The sequence below is a fragment of the Haliotis rubra genome, unplaced genomic scaffold (assembly GCF_003918875.1).
Source record: "Haliotis rubra isolate DU_JTF1 unplaced genomic scaffold, ASM391887v1 Scf99, whole genome shotgun sequence".
NCBI lineage: Eukaryota > Metazoa > Mollusca > Gastropoda > Lepetellida > Haliotidae > Haliotis > Haliotis rubra.
This window is the reverse complement of record NW_025767734.1, coordinates 1,373,109-1,392,681: the sequence shown is the minus strand read 5'-3', so window position 1 is coordinate 1,392,681 and position 19,573 is coordinate 1,373,109. Positions and strand designations below refer to the sequence as shown.

At 40.2% G+C, this 19,573-nt stretch overlaps 1 protein-coding gene across 6 annotated transcripts; it reads right to left on the bottom strand.

Annotated features, from left to right (window-relative positions):
- Window positions 1-314: 314 nt before the first annotated feature.
- LOC124265702 lies at window positions 315-17,740 on the bottom strand. Of its 6 annotated transcripts, none has more exons than XR_006895507.1 (4): window positions 17,399-17,740; window positions 6,421-7,392; window positions 2,509-5,030; window positions 315-2,308 (listed from the first exon to the last, which is right to left on the bottom strand). XR_006895507.1 is itself a non-coding variant. In XM_046700504.1 (3 exons), the coding sequence occupies exon 2, from the start codon at window positions 7,368-7,370 to the stop codon at window positions 6,438-6,440; it is 933 nt and encodes a 310-aa protein (XP_046556460.1). In that variant the 5' UTR covers window positions 7,371-7,392; window positions 17,399-17,740; the 3' UTR covers window positions 315-5,030; window positions 6,421-6,437. The 6 variants fall into 6 exon arrangements, 3 of the variants coding, with proteins under 3 accessions (XP_046556460.1, XP_046556462.1, XP_046556461.1); XR_006895509.1 differs by having other exon boundaries at window positions 315-2,785; window positions 3,042-5,030; XR_006895508.1 differs by having other exon boundaries at window positions 315-2,903; window positions 3,106-5,030.
- Between the last annotated feature and the right edge of the window lie 1,833 nt (window positions 17,741-19,573).

Sequence of the window (19,573 nt, the reverse complement as noted above, 5' to 3'; positions counted from 1 at the left end):
CAGTTAAAAGGAGCTTCCAACATTGGTGATACCCAAAAATGATTGTGGAACTGACAAAGCAAGGTTCACTTTCCGCCCAAATCTGGGATTCGAACAAAACGATTGTGGAATGATAGCAGTTGCGATAGCGGAGACCACTTGGCCACCATATTCCATTTTAGGTACATTAACCCTGCATATCTGAAGCTGCACTCCTTTTGTAAAGTGTATATGGACTTTTTAATACCGTGACCACCATCCGACTTTTTTTAAAGTGTTAATTCAAAGAAGAGAACGTAAAATAACAAACGCGAAAGAAAACGATAATGTCAATATGCAGTTGTTTACTATTTATTTTGTCACACTATACTTCAAACAATAAGAAATGTCAATGTCCGCCCTTGAAAAACATGTACATACATAAAATCACAATGAAAATGCAAGTGAAAATCGTTTGCTTGGAACACCTTTATCAAAACAGAAGCAAGTGCGCGTGTAGATTTCCAGCCGATTTGAGCATCATTTAATAATGTACATTGACATTTCTCAAAACATTACACGAGGTACATAACTGATACATATAGTGTACACACTATACATGGGCATCGTTCATATAAAACATGGCACTTAGATCCGTATATTTACAGTGATATTATGTACATGCATTTATTGCTTCGTCGTGTACATGTAATCATATACACCCTTCAGGGTATCGTAGATTGTATAGCTGATAAGAAAATTAATTAAGCAATGCTGTCGAGTTATATATTGACTCCGATTTTATAGCAGGTTTGCACCTTAGGGGTAGGAAGGGGAAGGGATATCACAATTTCACATTTGATTTGAGTATTAAAATTGATACGTAATCCATAGGTAATGTACATGATATTGCGTATGTCTTGGCATAGAAACACTACACGTCCAATCCTCCATACAATGGGTAATATGGGCTTGCATGGGGGAACGAAAGCGACGAAAGGCGATACGTGACCGCCCTCGTGAAACAAATGTACTATTTCCCTCAAAGCATTCAGAAGAAAATAATACTGTGCGAGAATCAGACGATAGAATCGTTTTGTCTGAAAACGACCACCGTATTTGTGTCAGATTTTGCGAAAAGACGAAACAATTGACAGTCCGACTACTGATGGAGTAAATCCGAAAAAGCGCTCTCACAGGGAATAAAAACGAAATATGCATCTCATTGGAACCAAACAAATCCATTTCCCCTTCTCTGCAGTGTCACAAACGCAATGCTAACACGAAAAGGTCAGTTGGGGATATATTTTCCAAGTCTACAAACTTGGCAGTTCTAGTGTCTGTTGGCATCCACATTTGCACGGATGAAGGCCACGAGCGTCGGTCGAAATTCGAAACCTCGAAGGGAAAATTCAGTTTTACAAAAATGGAACTCATATTCCAGTTAACAGCATGTCGAGATCAACTTTTCCTTTCAAAAGAGTGCACAATATTGGAAACTTACAACCGAAACGAATGGGACACTCACAGTATCTCGATATGTCGGTCCCGTCATCTTGCCGAACAAATCCATCAGTACTTGTGTTCAGCGAAAACGTTCGAAACTGAACGGGCCATCATTTAACCAGGTCAACAGTAAAGATTTGGGCTACGATGGGTGATGTAATGATGAGATAATGAACACAAAATGTATTGGTATTCCACAATCAGGTCCGATAACTCGTGTTGAACCAGAAACAGAATGGGACATTGTGTCGTGAAATATCCTGCGAAACATCAGCGTTAATACCACTTGACCGAAATTTATATGTTAAGTGATAATATGATCTGATGATGTGATCAACGAAATATCAGTTACTCGAAACTGATGTTAACTGATAATGCAAGCAATGATATGGGGTGTCATCAGAAAATTCTGAGAAATATCAGTTATCCGAAACTGATCCGAACACGATTTGATGGCATTGAATGTCCGCGAAATATTCTACGAAAGATCAGTGTTAACTGGATGTAGATTCTATATCATCAGCGAAATACCACTTGACCGAAACGGATATGTTAAGTGATAATATGATCTGATGGTATATGGCGTTAACGAAATAGCAGTTACCTGAAACTGATGTTAACTGATAATACGTTCTAGTGGTATGGGGGGTCAGCCGAAACATCTGCGAAATATCAGTTATCCGAAATTGATTTCAACTGATAATATGATTTGATGGTATGGGATGTCAGCGAAATCTTCAGCGAAATATCAGTTACCCGAAACTGATAATATAATTATGGCATCATGTTATGAGTGTCAGCGAAACATTCTGCGAAATATCAGTTACTCGAAACTGATGACAACCTGATAATATGCTCTGGTGGTACATGGTGTTATCGAAATATCAGTTACCCGAAACTGATAATATAATTATGGCATCATGTTATGGGTGTCAGCGAAACATTCTGCGAAATATCAGTTACCCGAAACTGATGTTAACTGATTATACGATCTGGTGGTACATGGTGTTATCGAAATATCAGTTACACGAAACTGATGACAACCGATAATATTCTCTGGTGGTATCTGGTGTTATCGAAATATCAGTTACACGAAACTGATGTTAACTGATTATACGACCTGGTGGTACATAGTGTTATCGAATATCAGTTACACGAAACTGATGACAACCGATAATATTCTCTGGTGGTATCTGGTGTTATCGAAATATCAGTTACACGAAACTGATGTTAACTGATTATACGACCTGGTGGTACATGGTGTTATCGAAATATCAGTTACACGAAACTGATGACAACCGATAATATTCTCTGGTGGTATCTGGTGTTATCGAAATATCAGTTACACGAAACTGATGTTAACTGATTATATGACCTGGTGGTACATTGTGTTATCGAAATAGCAGTTACACGAAACTGATGACAACCGATAATATGATCTGGTGATACATGGTGTTATCGAAATAGCAGTTACACGAAATTGATGACAACCGATAATATGATCTGGTGGTACATGGTGTTATCGAAATAGCAGTTACACGAAACTGATGACAACCGATAATATGATCTGGTGATACATGGTGTTATCGAAATAGCAGTTACACGAAACTGATGACAACCGATAATATGATTTGGTGATACATGGTGTTATCGAAATATCAGTTACACGAAACTGATGACAACCGATAATATGATCTGGTGATACATGGTGTTATCGAATATCAGTTACACGAAACTGGTAATACGATCTGGTGGTATAGGATATCAGCCGAAACCTTTTCGAAACATCAGTTATCCGAAACGGATATTAACTGATAATATGAGATGATGGTGTCCGCGAAATATTCTACGAAACATCAATATGAACTGAATGTGTATCAACAGCGAAATGCCACTTGACCGAAACGATAATATGATCTGATGGCATATGGTGTCAGCGCAATATCAGTTACTCGAACTGTAAGTTGATTTGATCTGATGGGAAGGAGTATCAACGAAACAGTCCTCAAAATATCAGTTATCCGAAACTAATACATTAATAGTTACTCGAACCTAAAGTTAACTGATAATATGATATGAAAGTATGGGGTGTCACGTAATATTCTGCGAAATATCAGTCGAAAGAGATGTTAACTGATAATATGATCTGAAGGTATGGGGTGTTACGAAATATTCTGCGAAATATCAGTTAGTCGAAACTGATGTTAATTGACAATATGATCTGATAATATGGTATGGTAATTGGTATGGTAAGGGGTGTCGGTGAACTATTCTGCGAAATATTAGTTAAACGAGACTTATCTTAACCGATAATATGATCTGATGGTATTAGGTATCAGCAAAATATCAGCAACTCGAAACTGAAGTTAACTGACAATATGATCTGATTGTTCGGCGTGCCAAATATTCTGTGAAATATCAGTTACTTGAAACTAATGTTAACTGTTTATACGATCTGATGGTATGGGATGTCAGTTAACCGTCAGTAGCCGATGCATAGACACACGAAACGCAACAATACGAACACTACACTCTACGTCGGGCATCGAAACATCAGATCAGTATGACGCGTGTCTGAAGATACGTCATCCCACTGTTCCGTCAAAACCCCGTTTGACAGTGTTGGGGACGCGTGTTTAGTTCAGGACACAATGGATGCCCCATTGAATCTATTTGTCTTTATCCGCCACCGAAAAAAGCTTCACGATGTCCACTGACACACGCTAAATAATTCCGTTTTGGAACTTCCGTTACACGAAGAAATATCTACGAAGCGAAACGGATATTTCAATAAGATACTAAAAATTCCCTACAAACGAAAATGAGGAGCAGTGTCGGGAAGCGAAATAAAGTTCTACGGAACTACGGAACTACATTTACTGCTCTGGCTCCATTAGACACAATACATGTACATTATTTCTATGCCAAGACATATAATACGGTAAATACTTTGAAACTTAAGTAAGTATGTACACGGTGTAATACAAAATATATCCATCAAGTATATTCATCAAGTATATTCATGAAGGCAAAACTTGGGTTAATGAACTATATCCATCACCACTAAATCATGTGATCACTTGTAAACAGACATGTCAAACTCATAGGTATCCGAATATATGACGTCATAATCCACTGGGATACTCCGATGAATGAAATATCACTTTGTCCACCATTATCACAGGCACTAGGGATCTATACCCTATTATGTTTATAAGGACAGGGTGACACTAATCACGTGACCCGTCCGAGATCACTCTACTCGAGTCCGAAGCCGTTTCTGTGACGGGATTTGACGAGATGTTGAATCGAACCATTCTTTGGACTCGGCCTTGTGCATTCGACTCTTCCACCCAACGCCATGTCCGAGCGTCGTAAATAACCCCATTAGCTTCAACGCGAGGTCGTCGACGTTGTTGGTCCATAAACATGTTGTGGATGCCGAGGTTGTGAGACGTTAGTGGAGCAGGTTCTCTGAATGTGCGTCGACGGGCATGGTCTGAGCCGTCATCTTCTAGAACGTATGTCTGTACCTGCGGAAGGCTGCGGAGGTCGCCGAACGACACCTGATGAAAAATAAAGCTTCGTTGTATTTACTACGTACACAAATATACATACCCAGATAACAAATGCATCACGATAGGTTTCATTTCAAAATAGTCCATAAATAAAGAATAACTCTGCAGTTTATACATTTTTCTATTTGCATTTTCCAGAGATTCTCCTAAGATTGGTGACGGTTATGTACGTAAACATGTAAACACGTTAGTGTCGGTAAAGCTCACATCTTTACATTACTGTGCTACAGTGACTGGTAGGTATTGTTAACAAATTAACTTCAAAGAATGATTATTTGAAACTACAAGAGGCATGTTCGAATGATTTACGAAATAGTCAAACATGAAGCATTAAACAAAATCGATTATATTGACAAATATCAGACATCAAGCCCAGTTACGCATGAAACGAGGACTTCGTTTTGAGAATATGGAAATTTGCAACCAGTCAAAATTGTAAAGTTCAATTTCTTAATCATTCTACGGCACATAAATAACACAAATGCAAAAGCAGATAACCCATAATCTCATGGTTATTTCAGCAATTCCTGGCTTGTTGTTATTCGGAGTATTTTTCAATGGTAATCATAAAATACACGAGACATCTGAAATGTAACAAGGAAAGAAATGTATAGTTTTGATTGATATGTATGATAGGAGGCTATGATAGGAGGCTAACAAGAGGGTATCTCACTGGTCTGTAGGGGTAATAAGGGTTGGCCATGTCCCACACGAACCCTTGCCACGGATAATTCTGAGGGTGGAAGCTGGCCATCGTCCACTGCCTGTCCAGCCTCACTGGACACTGCGTCTCCATCAAAGGACCTCCCTGAACGGGCACCTGCTTCTGAAGCAATCTCCCACCTGGTATCTGTTTTCTATCTCAAGCGGGTGTGCCGGTACCGGCCTAATTAACTCCACTTCAAGCAGGGCTGGCTATTGGCGGTCTTATGTTTTGTGTCATAATGAGGCTTTCATGGGGAGATTAATTGGTCGTGGAGGTAGGGTCTGATTGAATGGAGGTTGGAGCAAAGGTAATGTTTATTGTGGGGATTATATCCGGGGAGAAAGGTATTGTTTCCTCTATTTACACCCCCTTGCCTAAGGTCAAGTGACATTAGCCTTTTGTTCGGGTTGACATCAGTTGCAATGGTGGAAAACAGGTTTCCCAGCGAATTTCACCTTGGGTATAATATGTGCAATAAAAGCGCGGATTGAGGTGCAATGATTGTAAAGGGCAAATAAACATTTCTTTGAAAGCTTCATTGACTGTGATGCCCCATAAAGGCATAAACCATGGCGGTAATCCTGGGGCGATGAGTCGGCCAGGGGATATATGTCTTCAGAGTAAAATTAAAGTGAGTCTATACATCCATTTCTAAAGTTTTCGCCCCCTTACCTGTTTTTCTTCATCCGTTACTTCGGGCAATCTGTAGGAACATCTTGTCTGCTTCGTCTCCAGACTATCGTCAGCTGAATCCTCCAGTTGCGTTTGAGCGACACGAACCGGTGATGGAGTTTTTTCGAATTTGGAATATTGTTAACATTCAGTCGCTGTTTCGCCGAGGGTTTTCTCTCTTCTTTCCTTATCACATACTCCTCTGGATTAACTTTATTACAACTGAAAAATTTACTTTGGTTCATCTTCAGTCGCCTTCGGAACAGTTCAAGCGAGGTCGAGAACAGCGTAGCACGGCGCTGCACCTCAGCCCTCTTCACAGGGGACATAACTCTTGATCGTGTTGGCGATGAACTGATGGCGTTGCCACGAACTTCACAAGGTTCTCCTGATGTTTTGCTGGTTGTCTTCTCGTCCGACGGACTGGAGGAATCCGAGGATTGACAGTGAGGACCAGCAGTGTCATTCTGAAGCCGGATGCTCTTTGTCCTCACGACCCTCCGCTCTCGACCCTGACCTGTCCGGGGCCTCTTTGTCGTCTCGGGGACACCCTGGGATGTCCGCGGGGGACTTGGGATCTGGAAGGCTGTCTTGAAGCGGTTTGGGGACAGGTTTCTTGCCTCACTGTCTCGTTTTACCTCACGTCTTTGAGTGTAGGGTGTCGATGTCTTACATGGCTGGGGAAGAGATCCAGATGATTTGGATGTGTCGAGGTCATGACCAAAATCTCGGTTTCTTGCAGGGATTCGTCGTATGTCGGGTGTTTTCCCACGAGTTGTCTCCCCTTGTACAACCTGTCTCTGTCGTAAGTCGTATATGATGGTGGCTGAACGTTGGCCCAGTCCATGGTCTGTAATCCTGACCATATCAACGATCTGGCGTCTCAGTCCCTCCGTAGGGGACGGGGCTCGGAGATGGGGAGCTGGCCCCGGGGTACACGTTCTCAGCATGGTGGCGGTGTGCTAGTGATACCTGTGGACAGACAACAACTCATGAGGGACGGGTTCAGGGCAATAAATTTGTCACGACCACCACAAAGACGACGTTAACATAGCACATGTAGGGTGACAATCACGGCTGGACGAATTACAAGGGATTAGATCACAATGTAGCCTACGACATCTCCCACAGATAGCACCGTCAGTGTAATAGAAGACGCTCTCGTCTGTAAAGTTAGGATGGACTAGTATGTAAGCAGATGCAACAATATTAATGGGCTCCTCGAACGAGTCCTGCAACTTTCGTTAACGGATCCTTTCACCATATCTCTGGACGGTCGTGGAGAATAACAAAACCAGAACTGGAATTGAGATTTTAATGACAATAGTTTTCTTTGCTGTTGTATTTTTGTTATCACTTGCTTAACAACGACAGTAGAATCTATGTCGAAACCTCGCCTTTCATACAATAAAGAAGTTGTATATCCACAAAATTATCATCATCCTTCATCACCTCAACTTCTAAAATGCCCATCAAAGACGTATTGTTATACACGTTGGTAGACTACTATGAAAAGTTAAGGATCAACATGTACTTTCATAAGACCACAATTGTTCTATTATGACATCACAACAGCTATAATAATATGCAATGGGGCATAATTTGCTCGTTAACGGTGTTAACATCTAATCCGAAACGTCGCATCTATTGCAACACAGAAGCTGTCTATCCATAAAAAGTGTTCATCTTCATCATACCTTCATCATAAAATGCCTCTCAAAGAAGTTCATCATACCAGTTTCTAAATACCACGTAAAGAAGAAATGGACCATAACTGCTTTTACGTAACATTGTCCAGGAGTTATCAATGTCCGTTAGGCCTCCATGAATAAACCCGACCTAATATGCATACCATACATGTCCATCATGTGTTGGAAAACATTTAACAATTGCAATTTTTCACCAATCTAATTTCACCGGCATGCAGTGAACCTACTTGTTATTTTGCTTCTATAAGTCCAAAGTCTTGATCAAGAGCTAAAGTGCCTGACAGTCTTCAAGTTTACAGGCTATTATCTCAGGTTGTAGGTGCATGTTGTTGACAAATGGGTTCTCGTACACATACATTACAGGCTTATTGTGTAGGTCACTTTGTGCGTCAAGCTTTGGCCTCTTAGCTGTCACAGAACTGCAGGTGCGTAAGGCTTGTACGTGCCAAACGAAGGATTAAGGGATTAGCGTGACCGAGGATACACATTCGGATTATCGTAAGAACGAGATTAACTTCAATATAACGCAAATCTCCGTCCTGTAAATTTTCAGTTTTCTAATGCCTGCTAATTGGATAATTGTCACGGCTGATATGCTGACTTTTGTTACTGGCAACGTATATATGAATAAGGTTAAGATACAAGGATGACGTTTATGTGCATGATGTGGATATTTGCAATACAATGCAATATTTGACAAAGACATGAAACATCGACACTTTCCCCGTAAAACATGCATGTTATCGGTCACAGTTAGGTCAAATGACAAACCTGCCATTGAATCCTTACTGTAAAACAGGGAATTAAAGATCACCACAGCATGACGATTAATGCAACCCACCTCCACTAAGAAGGGAGAAAAAAGAGAAAGATTTACCAAACAGAAAAAGACAAAAAGCCATAATAGTTAAAAAAAAACTAAAAAACACATACGACATACCCACCCCCACCCACTCCCGATGAAAAGTACAAGCAGACCTACAAAAAATGCAAGAAACACAAATGAACGTAAACTCCCGAGGAAACGTCAGCAACCTAAGCACATCCCGCAATCTAAATATTCACAACCCCTACGTCCCCCCACAAAAATAAATTTATAAATTTAAGCAAAAAAACAAACAAAGAAAGAAATCTCCAACTTAATACTATCCCCACATCAAAAAGCTCCACCTAATACACATTCCCAGTAATATACTTATTAATTAATAAATGATTTCATATGCTTTCGGAACAGAAAAATGATTGACGTTGTTCACCTGTTCAAATCAGGACGCTGTGTATCCCGTCCTTCTCGTACGTCCGACACACCCTTACTAACTCTACCACTGACCCGCTGTCTCACGGTTGGACCACCATTGAATCTTCAAAGAAGGGATACCCATACCAGCGAAACACGGAAAGACAATTAGAGACCTAAGCCTAAATTAAAGCTTTTTATCACCGGTCGATTTGGCAGCCGCGGTAACTGTGATTAGGGTAAGTCAATGGCAATCACGTATATGTACACATAGAAGCAAGGCGCCGATCTAACTACGGCCAATTGGGGGTGATTGTGTCCCGAGGGTATGGGAAATGGGGGGAGGGGCTGGGTAGGAGCGATCTCTTCTTCTATTACCCTCTTAGGGACGCTAGACCGGGTAACAACAATTGTACGTATCAAAATAGGGGGATTTGCTGGTGAGGACAACAATTAGTCGTGTTTTCTTAAATGGCATTTGTAAGGGTCGCAATGTGTTAAGAAATGTGTGAGTGATTGTCTGTGGGATTTGGAACTTGGTAAAAGTTTATCGGGAGGAGACAGACAGGTGTCATCCAATCAGTGTCACTGAGCGCAGACTGTAGGATCATCAAACCAGTCATTGTCTACAGTAGGAGCTATCATGATATGACCGTCAAAATACACGTGGCAGGGGTGCCAGTCTAGATATGTGGTATCTAGATTGCCGTGTGTGTACGAACTCAAACCAAACAGTTGGGTCAGTTGACACAACATCGCACGGCGGAGACGAAGTGCGATATTATTATTCTCCGGGTATACACATACGCAAGATGGCTTTTATAAATCATGCGTAATTTAGAGGACGTTAAATCTCCAAATCATTATCATCACCATCATCATCGAGGACAGTGTTTTAGTTGAACGCCACACTCAGCAATATTCCAGCTATATGGCGGCGGTCTGTAAATAATCGAGTCTGTACCAGACAATCCAGTGATCAACAGCATGGGCATCGATCTGCGCAATTGGGAACCGATGACATTTGTCAACCAAGTAAGCGAGCCTGACCACCTGATCCCGTTAGTGGCCTCTTACGACAAGCATGGGCTACTGAAGGCTCATTCTAACCCGGACCTTCATGTGTTTTTGACACAGATCCGGAAACAATATAGACAAACTTTATACATAACAACTTTATTTCGTGAGTGCGACGATTCTACACAGATTCTTGTACCGTTGTGCTGCTTGCTCTGTATCTAAACGTCGCACTCGCGAAATATAGGTCATTATATCCATAAAGTTTGTCTATATTGTCCTTCTCAACTTCTAAATGCCACTCAAAGAAGAGATCCTGATATATTTATATCCTACACTGCCCATGCAAGTCAAGATTTATAAATAGTTTTCATGAAAATAATTGAAGAACTGTTTTTTTGTAACATATGATCATTTCAAAGACTACTATGTTAGACTAGACGGTTTTGTTCTGTTTCAACAGGCGGTCTGCTCATCACTCAGGAGGTGGTGATGGTGCGGTAGTCCTGTGGTTCATGTGTTCGTTTTGTCTGGGTTTTATTCCCACTTTTAAGAACCGAATCTCGAATTTTAACGTGAACATTCCTGACTAAAAAACAGTTTGCATTTAGTCTCCGACTTACGGGAGATTATGTTTTGGGATTCCCAAGAAACAGCGCTTGTACAAAGGCATGAGTGCTGAAATGCATTGAACGTGTTATTGTATGAAGAGGAACCAATTTTATGGATTGACTTCTTTATTGCAATAGATTCGAAACGTTGCATCTTTTGCAATAAAGAAGTTATTGCCCGTAATTTGTTTTTACCTGATCACCAAGGGCGAATCCAGGATTTTGGAGAAGAGGGTACAAATATATCATTAAAGGGAAATGCTCCTCGGGGAATTTTTTTTCGGGGAGAAGGGGGGTAGCGCACCCCCTCTGGATCAGCTCCTTATCACCATACCAACTTCTAAATGCCACTTAAAGACGTGCTACTGTATGTAGTGTGGGGATGTAAGCATATGCGTCTGTGTGTGTATGTCTGCCTGTCTGCGTGCGTGCGTGAGTGTACGTGTGACTGTGTAGCAATGCACGTCCGTGGGAAGATTTGTGCATTCGCATGAAGTATATACCACTGTGCTCATAGATTCTGCTAACCATTGCTCAGAGACCAGAAGTTTGCCAGTTGTTTAATTGCTCATTCATACGTTTTTTTTTTATTTCGCTAAGGCTTGTTGCTTTTAATAACACTGAAAGACAACTGTCTAAAATACTGTTTTTTACCTTATAATTTTATAAATGATATAAATGATATAAATGATATAATTTGTCATTATGGTGAGACAAAAACAGGACTTGAATTGGACCAAAACATATACATGTACATGCACTTATTATAATAATAATCGGTCTAAGTTTATCGTTAATTCTAGCTGGTCTCTGGTACAATTACAGAGGTGGCGTTCCTGAAATCTGATAGTTTTTGAAACATTTGATAATTGCCACTGCTAGATAGAAAAGCGCTGACCTGGGACTGTTACAGAAGATCACCATCGCGACTCTGATGACACGGATAGTGTCCGCCATTGCGAGTGGTAAGACACGTCGTCCTCGACATGGTGTTGCCCGCACGCACCACCTCCTTACATCGTATCTTACTGCGTTACTGACAAGCTGAACACTATCTGATCTGATCGATAGATTTACACGGATCGATTTTACAGTGACGTCATTTAAAACATATTTCTTTTGGACATGCAGTTATCTCCCTTGTTCACTACTCGCATGTTTCTACCGATGGTTTCTTATACAATATACACGTACGTTGTGTAAACTAGACATTTAATCAAAATGAGAAATGATTGTTATGTTATATATAAACATTTATGATTGTGAGTGGGGAATTTCCAATACACCAAAAAACTGCCGGACAAAAGAACGTAAAACTCTCTGAAATGAACATATTTTACAGAAAATATCCTTCATATCATATATTAGTAAAATATATTGAACTGGTGATTTCAGAAATCTACACTTGATGTTATAGACTTGCATGGGCTGCACTGGATATATTTGTGTCAGGGAAGGTAGGACCAGCTAATAGGTAACAACAAGAGCTGGGTATTGGATGGTAAGGTATTTGATACGGCAATATACCGCGATATTGGGCCTTACATGTGCATTGATTCAGTAACCTGGTAACGTTTTGATAATGTTTGCAATTCGTTGCTCAAATCCAGTTTTCCATTTTATTACCCAACAGTAAATACCTGCTAGTGTAAATATTTTAAGGAGTAACTTTCATAGATTTCATTTTACAATTTGCATAATATACCTGCCTGCTCGTGCCAGTGACATGTCTATTAACACAGCCCGTGAGTAGATGTGGGTTTGCCTTTCATCTACGTATATGCTCACATCATAGATAAAATATAAAGTATACTTCGGACATATGCGTGTTAGTTATTCAAGCCTTGTATTGATCTTCAAGGTATCCAAGATTTAGTGGTATCGTATTAACCGTGGGTAGATATTGGGAGCAGGTACGTGCCGCGACTCGTCTCTCACAACCATGTTGATCTCACGAACACCCTAGACGTATTTACATATATATACAAAATACAAGTCTTAGTTGTAGACCCTGAGGACGTCCCACCCGTAACCCCCGCAGAGTGATCAATGTATCCGTGTCTCGTCAATGTATTTGAAATCAGTCGCAAGCCATCAATAACAAGATCGGAATACTGAAATACGATGATCCTAGTACATGCATTAATCAAGTAATGAAATATAGCATAGTGTGCTTGTGGATTATATGTCTATCACAGTGTCTCATTTCAAAGTTGATACCGAACCGCCGTTAGATACGGAGATTTTATTTATAAGCCTTAGTTGACATGGGAGTTGACAGTCTACCTAGCAACTAAAATACCTCGGTATAAAAACGGGGTTAAGGGCGTCGGAGGCAGTACATTAATTGAATAAAGGGTAGAGAATATTATTACGCTGCGTTGTTATAGTGAAGGGGTGTTCGAAATAAAGTTGACTACCGCTTCGGTGTAATGTATTTCGGTTCTTTGGTTAACAGTGAGGTGACGGGGCTGCGGGGTGGCCTAGTGGTTAAGGCGTTCGCGCGCCGAAGACCCGGGTTCGATTCCCTGCACGGGTGCAATGTGTGAAGACCATTTCTGGTGTCCCTCGCCGTGATATTGCTGGAATATTGGTATAAGGGGCGTACAACTAAACTCACTCACTCACTGTGACGTGAAAAGAGTATCATTGCCCTTATAGAGCGTCGTACATGCACGTGTACATGTGCTGCATGTACTAATGTCCTATTTATAGCGCTAACCATGGAAGGGTGAGTGAGTTGGGTTTTAATTACGCACGCCACCTTTACCAATATTCTAGCAATATCACGGAGGGGGAACTCCAGAAATGGGCTTCACACATTGTACCCATGTGGGCATTTTAAAAGGGTCTTCGGGGTGACCAGCGAACACTTTAACCACTGGACTACCCCACTACCCAGGAAGAGGCAGTTTTAACATTCGAACATTGAACATTGAATGTGTGGTGTGGTAACGCTTCAGTCAATAGACTACCCAACCGACCCAACTCCAACCGCGATGGTGTGGACAGTTTGCATATTTGGTCATGCTATCAATCACGTGGTTGGAATGTTTTTTGATGTCACATTAGTTGCATTACAGCGTTAAACAGATTGGCTAACTATGGAAGATCCTCGTATCATACGTGGTCTCGACATACCTCGTTCATCAGCAGATAGACCGGAGAGGAGAACGCAAGGCCGGTGGTTCTATTTCTGTCCGCGCCAAGAAGTTAAATAGAACTTGTTGTTACCCCGCCTGGCGAAGGCAAAAAGGGGTGTGTGTGTGTGTCATTTTCCAACCAAAATAAAGTTTTTTTTAGAAAGGTGTTTTGATAGTGCACAAGCATTATGTACCGTTTCTATTGTACGTCAGTTTACGTAGATGAATACAACATCAATTACTTCCGTTAAACTAATTATCCATGGTTGATTACCAGTAGTAGTGATGCCAGTGTCGCCAATGTTGTGAAATTCTACACCGTCAGCTCAACAGCATACACGACAAGTAGTAAATTATGGCTATACAGCAATATCAAAAGTGAATTTGGATATGAATTATACTTAGATGCTTTACATCCACTGTTAGGTATTTAACTATGTTACGAATTTCGTGTCATAAATTAAAAATCGAAACTGGGCGTTATGAAAATATTGATCGGGAGAAAAGATATTGTATCTACTGTAAAGAAAATATTGTAAATGTAATCGAAGATGAATACCATTTCGGTTTAATTTGCCCAAAACATACAGTACATCGAAAACAGCTGATTAAACGTTATTTTTGGAAGAAACCAAGTATGTTGAAATTTTTGGAATTATTAAGAAACCCATCTAAAGATAGTATTGCAAAATTATGTAAATACATAAAGTTTGCATGTAAGTACCGAATGTTTTGTCCAGCCTCCTTTGTAAATGTAAAAAATATGTATATTTCAATGGATAACCATATTATATCATGTATACAGTGTAAAATGATGACGAGGGGCACATAGCCCAAGTCTTTACTGAATACACAATCGAATCGAATCGAATCTTATCGACACCGAATGTGATTTGGTGTGTAATCCCCAATATCAACTGTCACAACTCAAAATATACGATGATTTTTTTTGTTGAAGTACATTTTCGGCGATGGTAGAAACAAAATTCTATGCTAAATATCGGTTATAATCTCATGCGTTATACTGTACCGAATCAAATATAACTACATACACCGCCGGGGTTATGGGGGAGCGACCTTTTCTCGCTCGACTAACGCTTAGTCTCTAAATTTATATCATTTAGATAGAAACGAATATTGCATTTAAAGTCGAAAGTAGACCCTTATCCCGACAAAAATTTCGATTTCCTTCATTTAGGGCTAAGAATAGTAGAAAGGTTTAGCGGAAGTGAAACTAATATAGTTCGGCGACTGTGAGACAGACTAATTTCTTTCGGAAAAAGTAACCCGAGCTGGTCTAAGCAATGTATGTACAAGGTAAAATTGAGACAGATAGAAAATATAATCAAATTGTCGTTGTTGCTGCCTTTAAGACACAGAAAAAATAGTGGCCTAGCTGCACGTTGTACCTTAACATGTCCTTATCTTCTACATAGCACCTATATATTTTATTAATAGACGCAGATTCGATCTATTTAAAAAAAAATCTTTTTATTGATTCGATCTATTGATAAATTGATGTAAGGTGAATTATTTACAAACTTGTTCAAGCACTCATGTACACTGTGGCTATTATCTGCTTCATGGATGAATGGTTATTTAAGGTCTCCTTTCACACGACTGTTACACATATACGTGTATGTAATCAAGTACTGCTAGGTGTATCAATTAGCCACAACACTATTTACATATATGCTGTTCCCTGGACCCTGTGTATAGGCTGGTATTGTGTTAGTGTTGAAACCGAATACTGCTGTTATACTGCCAATGCTCTGGCAGATTCTGTCACCACGATAAATAAATCTACCGCAAAACCTCGCCAATCCGGACGATCTCCTAAGACCCAGGATTAAAGACATTAGTGATTAATAAAGTACCTCTGAGTTTGAAGTGATGTTTCAGTTTTATACGGAATTTGCATATCTATGAGTGATGGTTTTACGCCGCTTTTAGCAATATTCCAGCAATATCACGGCGCGGGACACCAGAAAGTGGCTTCACACACTGTACCCATGAGGGGAATCGAACCCGGGCATTCGTCGTGACGAGCAAATGCTTTAACCACTAGACCACCCCACCGCCCCGCATACCTATGAAGATATAGTGGGTGTCCAGATTAACGTGCTTCGTAAAAACGGGGTACTCTGTGTATAGTAACACGGTTGTCTTTGTATTTGGTAACAATATGGAAAAATGAGAGCTCAGGTTCTTTTTGTAGCGTGTGTGTGCGTGTGCGTGTGCGTGTGCGTGTGCGTGTGCGTGTTCGTGTGCTTATGTCACAACGTATCAGAAGTGGTGTCCTGACTCAGAGAACCTACCAGACCATGTTTTCTGGTTTTATCCCGAAAACAGGCAGGGCAACAAGAACCATCGGTTAGCGTCTTTTGGTGTGACGCGGGTATCGAACAACCGACTAGCCACCCTACAACATTCTGCTCTCCATCCATCGACTTAAGCCTGTTCTACATACCTACAAGAAATTGCCGTTTTCGTAACTGCTTACATGTACATATACTATGGGAAACCGGATATTGCCGTTCAATAAGTTAAACTAACCGAGAACATGACTTTCATAAGTACAAGTACTTGGCTGTGCATTGCGAAATGACAACCTCAGATGGCGTTGAGTAGGACACAGAGTCATCATGTTGTTAAACCATATTTGTATGTAAATATTGCGAATTGACATCTGTTTTGTTAACATTAAAATCGATGTCAGTACGAACAACGTGTAAACGTAAAATTTAAAAATTCGTTTAAGATCGATATCAGTACGAACAACGTGTAGGGTTTAGTCTAGCAGTTCTATTGGCAATATCGTTATATTGTTCAAATACAAAAAAACATTTTCAGTTCATATAATAAGAGAATCACGAGTCTTGTGTAATTATGAGAAGGAATATTTAAAGATATATAAATTAGCTACTACTCGACAGCGGCTCGAATAAAGATAGCAACTACTTTAATATACATACACACCGTTTCAGTGATACTTTAACTGCTTTCTTTACTACACATATACAATGTATCAGGGCTCCTTGCCTCCCCATCAGGTCAATGATGCTGTGGTCAAGAAACTCCCCAACTTCTCGTATAACAGTACTTCCTGTTTTCACGAGAATTCACCTGATGGAGGCAAAAGCAAAATACCATGTGTCTGTATATTAAAAATGTTTACCCCGTAATATCCATAATCATTATTAAGTAAATGTTTACAACATAAATACGTTATACATCCACCACACACAGGCTGTGGCTCACCTGTTGTCTATCCACAGTCCATGGCGTGTACCTGGATATACTCCACAGTAAACGCTGATTACAGGTAAGTAAAGTAGCTCCTCACCTCAGGTATGTCAGCGGCTCGACTCAGGTATCGCGACTTGTTACCTCAGGTGTACTGACTCAACGTACCCGTATCACAATAACATATATACCTACATGCCTACAACAACAACTCCCATACATCCTGGGAGAAGCGCGTTGAGAGAACAGGTTCACGGAGTGGTAATTTGGCAAATTACCAACCCCATTGTCTTGGTTGTTTTTTCATGTAAATCTTTTATGCCCAAGCATAGCGCTTTGATAGTGGATCGAGTCGAGCGGCGGAATTGAGTGGGTCTCGAAACCCGAATAACACATTCCTCTAATAAGCTAATTAAAACACTCTACAAGGGAGGTAACTGAGATCGGCGTTCTGATCAAGGCCAGAAACAACACTTATTTGTCTACCGTAACAATGCTACCGCCATTACCCTGAGTATACATTTTCGTAGGTAATTTACATAGGTTAAGTATGAGTCTTTATCTCTGTGATCTCATAGCTTGTGGTTATACAAAGAAAACGGGCATATCAATAGCGGACCAATGCGGTACTTTATACGTAGTTTATGCTTAAGAAAATGTTGTGCTTGTGTTAGTTGAACATAGCAAAGATAAACTACGTTTTGTTTTTGTAGGCAACAACTGAGATGAAATTTGTTTATATTATTTCTATTTATTTAATCAGCATGTCCAATTCTTTGTTATATATTTTATCTTTAAATCGCATGTTGTAAAATGTATTTGTTTTGTTAACACCATGTTAACGCAAATAATCGCCTGAAAACATATTTAAAAAGCTGGAATGGGTATTTCTCGACACCATGCGAATGTAATATATCGTCTGAAATCATTTTGATATTATTCAAATTAATTTTAAAAAGTCATATTTTGGAAAAGCGATAATGCTTGACATGCAAAGTGCGCGCTTATGTTCTGCCATCTGAACATGGATTGTTGATCCCATACGGTCTCTGGTTTATGCAAAACAAGTAAGAAACATGTACACTGATGCCTTGATGACGAATCCAAAATGTCTGCAATCAATTCAACGATTCCATAACGACTGAATGTGTGACCAGCCAGTAAATGTGAAGGTCCGGGTTAGAATGGGTCTTCAGTAACCCATGCTTGTCGTACAAGGCGACTATTGGGATGCGATGGTCAGGCTCTCCGACTTGATTGACACATGTCATCGTATCCCAATTGCGTAGAACGATGCTCATGATGTTGATCACCGGATCGTCTGGTCCAGACTCTATTACTTACTGACCGCCATATACATGTAGCTGGAATATTGCTGAGTGTGGCGTAAAATCAAACTCACACACTCCTTGACCAGCCAGCCTTAATGTAAGTGAACGAAGCGGCCTGTAAATACACCATTTCACACACGTAACTCCATGTCGCTAAACAACAGATATGGTGAAATGTGTGGTTGTGTCAGGACTGTTTAGATTTACGCTCCTCGCGTTTGGATTTAATGTTATTTTGAAAAGTAATTTAGTCATATCACGACACATGAGTATGTTACAGGTTGTTAAGGAACAAGGGCAGAAATAGTAGTACTAGGAGTGGTAGTAGTTGTAATATTATTTGTAGTAGTAGTCGTGGCAGTAGTAGTAGTAGTTGTAGTAGTAGTAGTTGTAGTACTTGTAATAGTAGTTGTATTAGTAATAGTAGCAGTAGTAGTTGTAGTAACAGTAGTAGTAGTGGTAGTTGCCATGATAGTAGTAGTGGTGAAAGTGGTAGTTCAAGAAGTAGTAGCCGTATCAGAAATTGTAGTAGCAGACGCTTTAATGCACACATATACAGAAACCATTTTGATTTCTACTTTCAGTATGTCATAATTGACTAATGAGAGTGAGTGAGTGAGAGGAGTGAGTGAGTGAGTGAGTGAGTGCGAGTGAGTGAGTGAGTGAGTGAGTGAGTGAGTGAGTGAGTGAGTGAGTGAGTGAGTGAGTGAGTGAGTGAGTGAGTGAGTGAGTGAGTGATAGCTGTTGGATATGACTCATGTAAAGTACGTTCCCCAGAAAAATCTACGACCCAAAGCGACTAATGATACATACAAGACACAACCGTCCTAGCTGTCAATAGAAAAACACTGTCAACATT

Coding starts and splice junctions, on each gene's coding strand:
- LOC124265702 (XM_046700504.1), bottom strand. CDS start 7,370: ATGCTGAGAACGTGTACCCCGGGGCCAGCTCCCCATCTCCGAGCCCCG.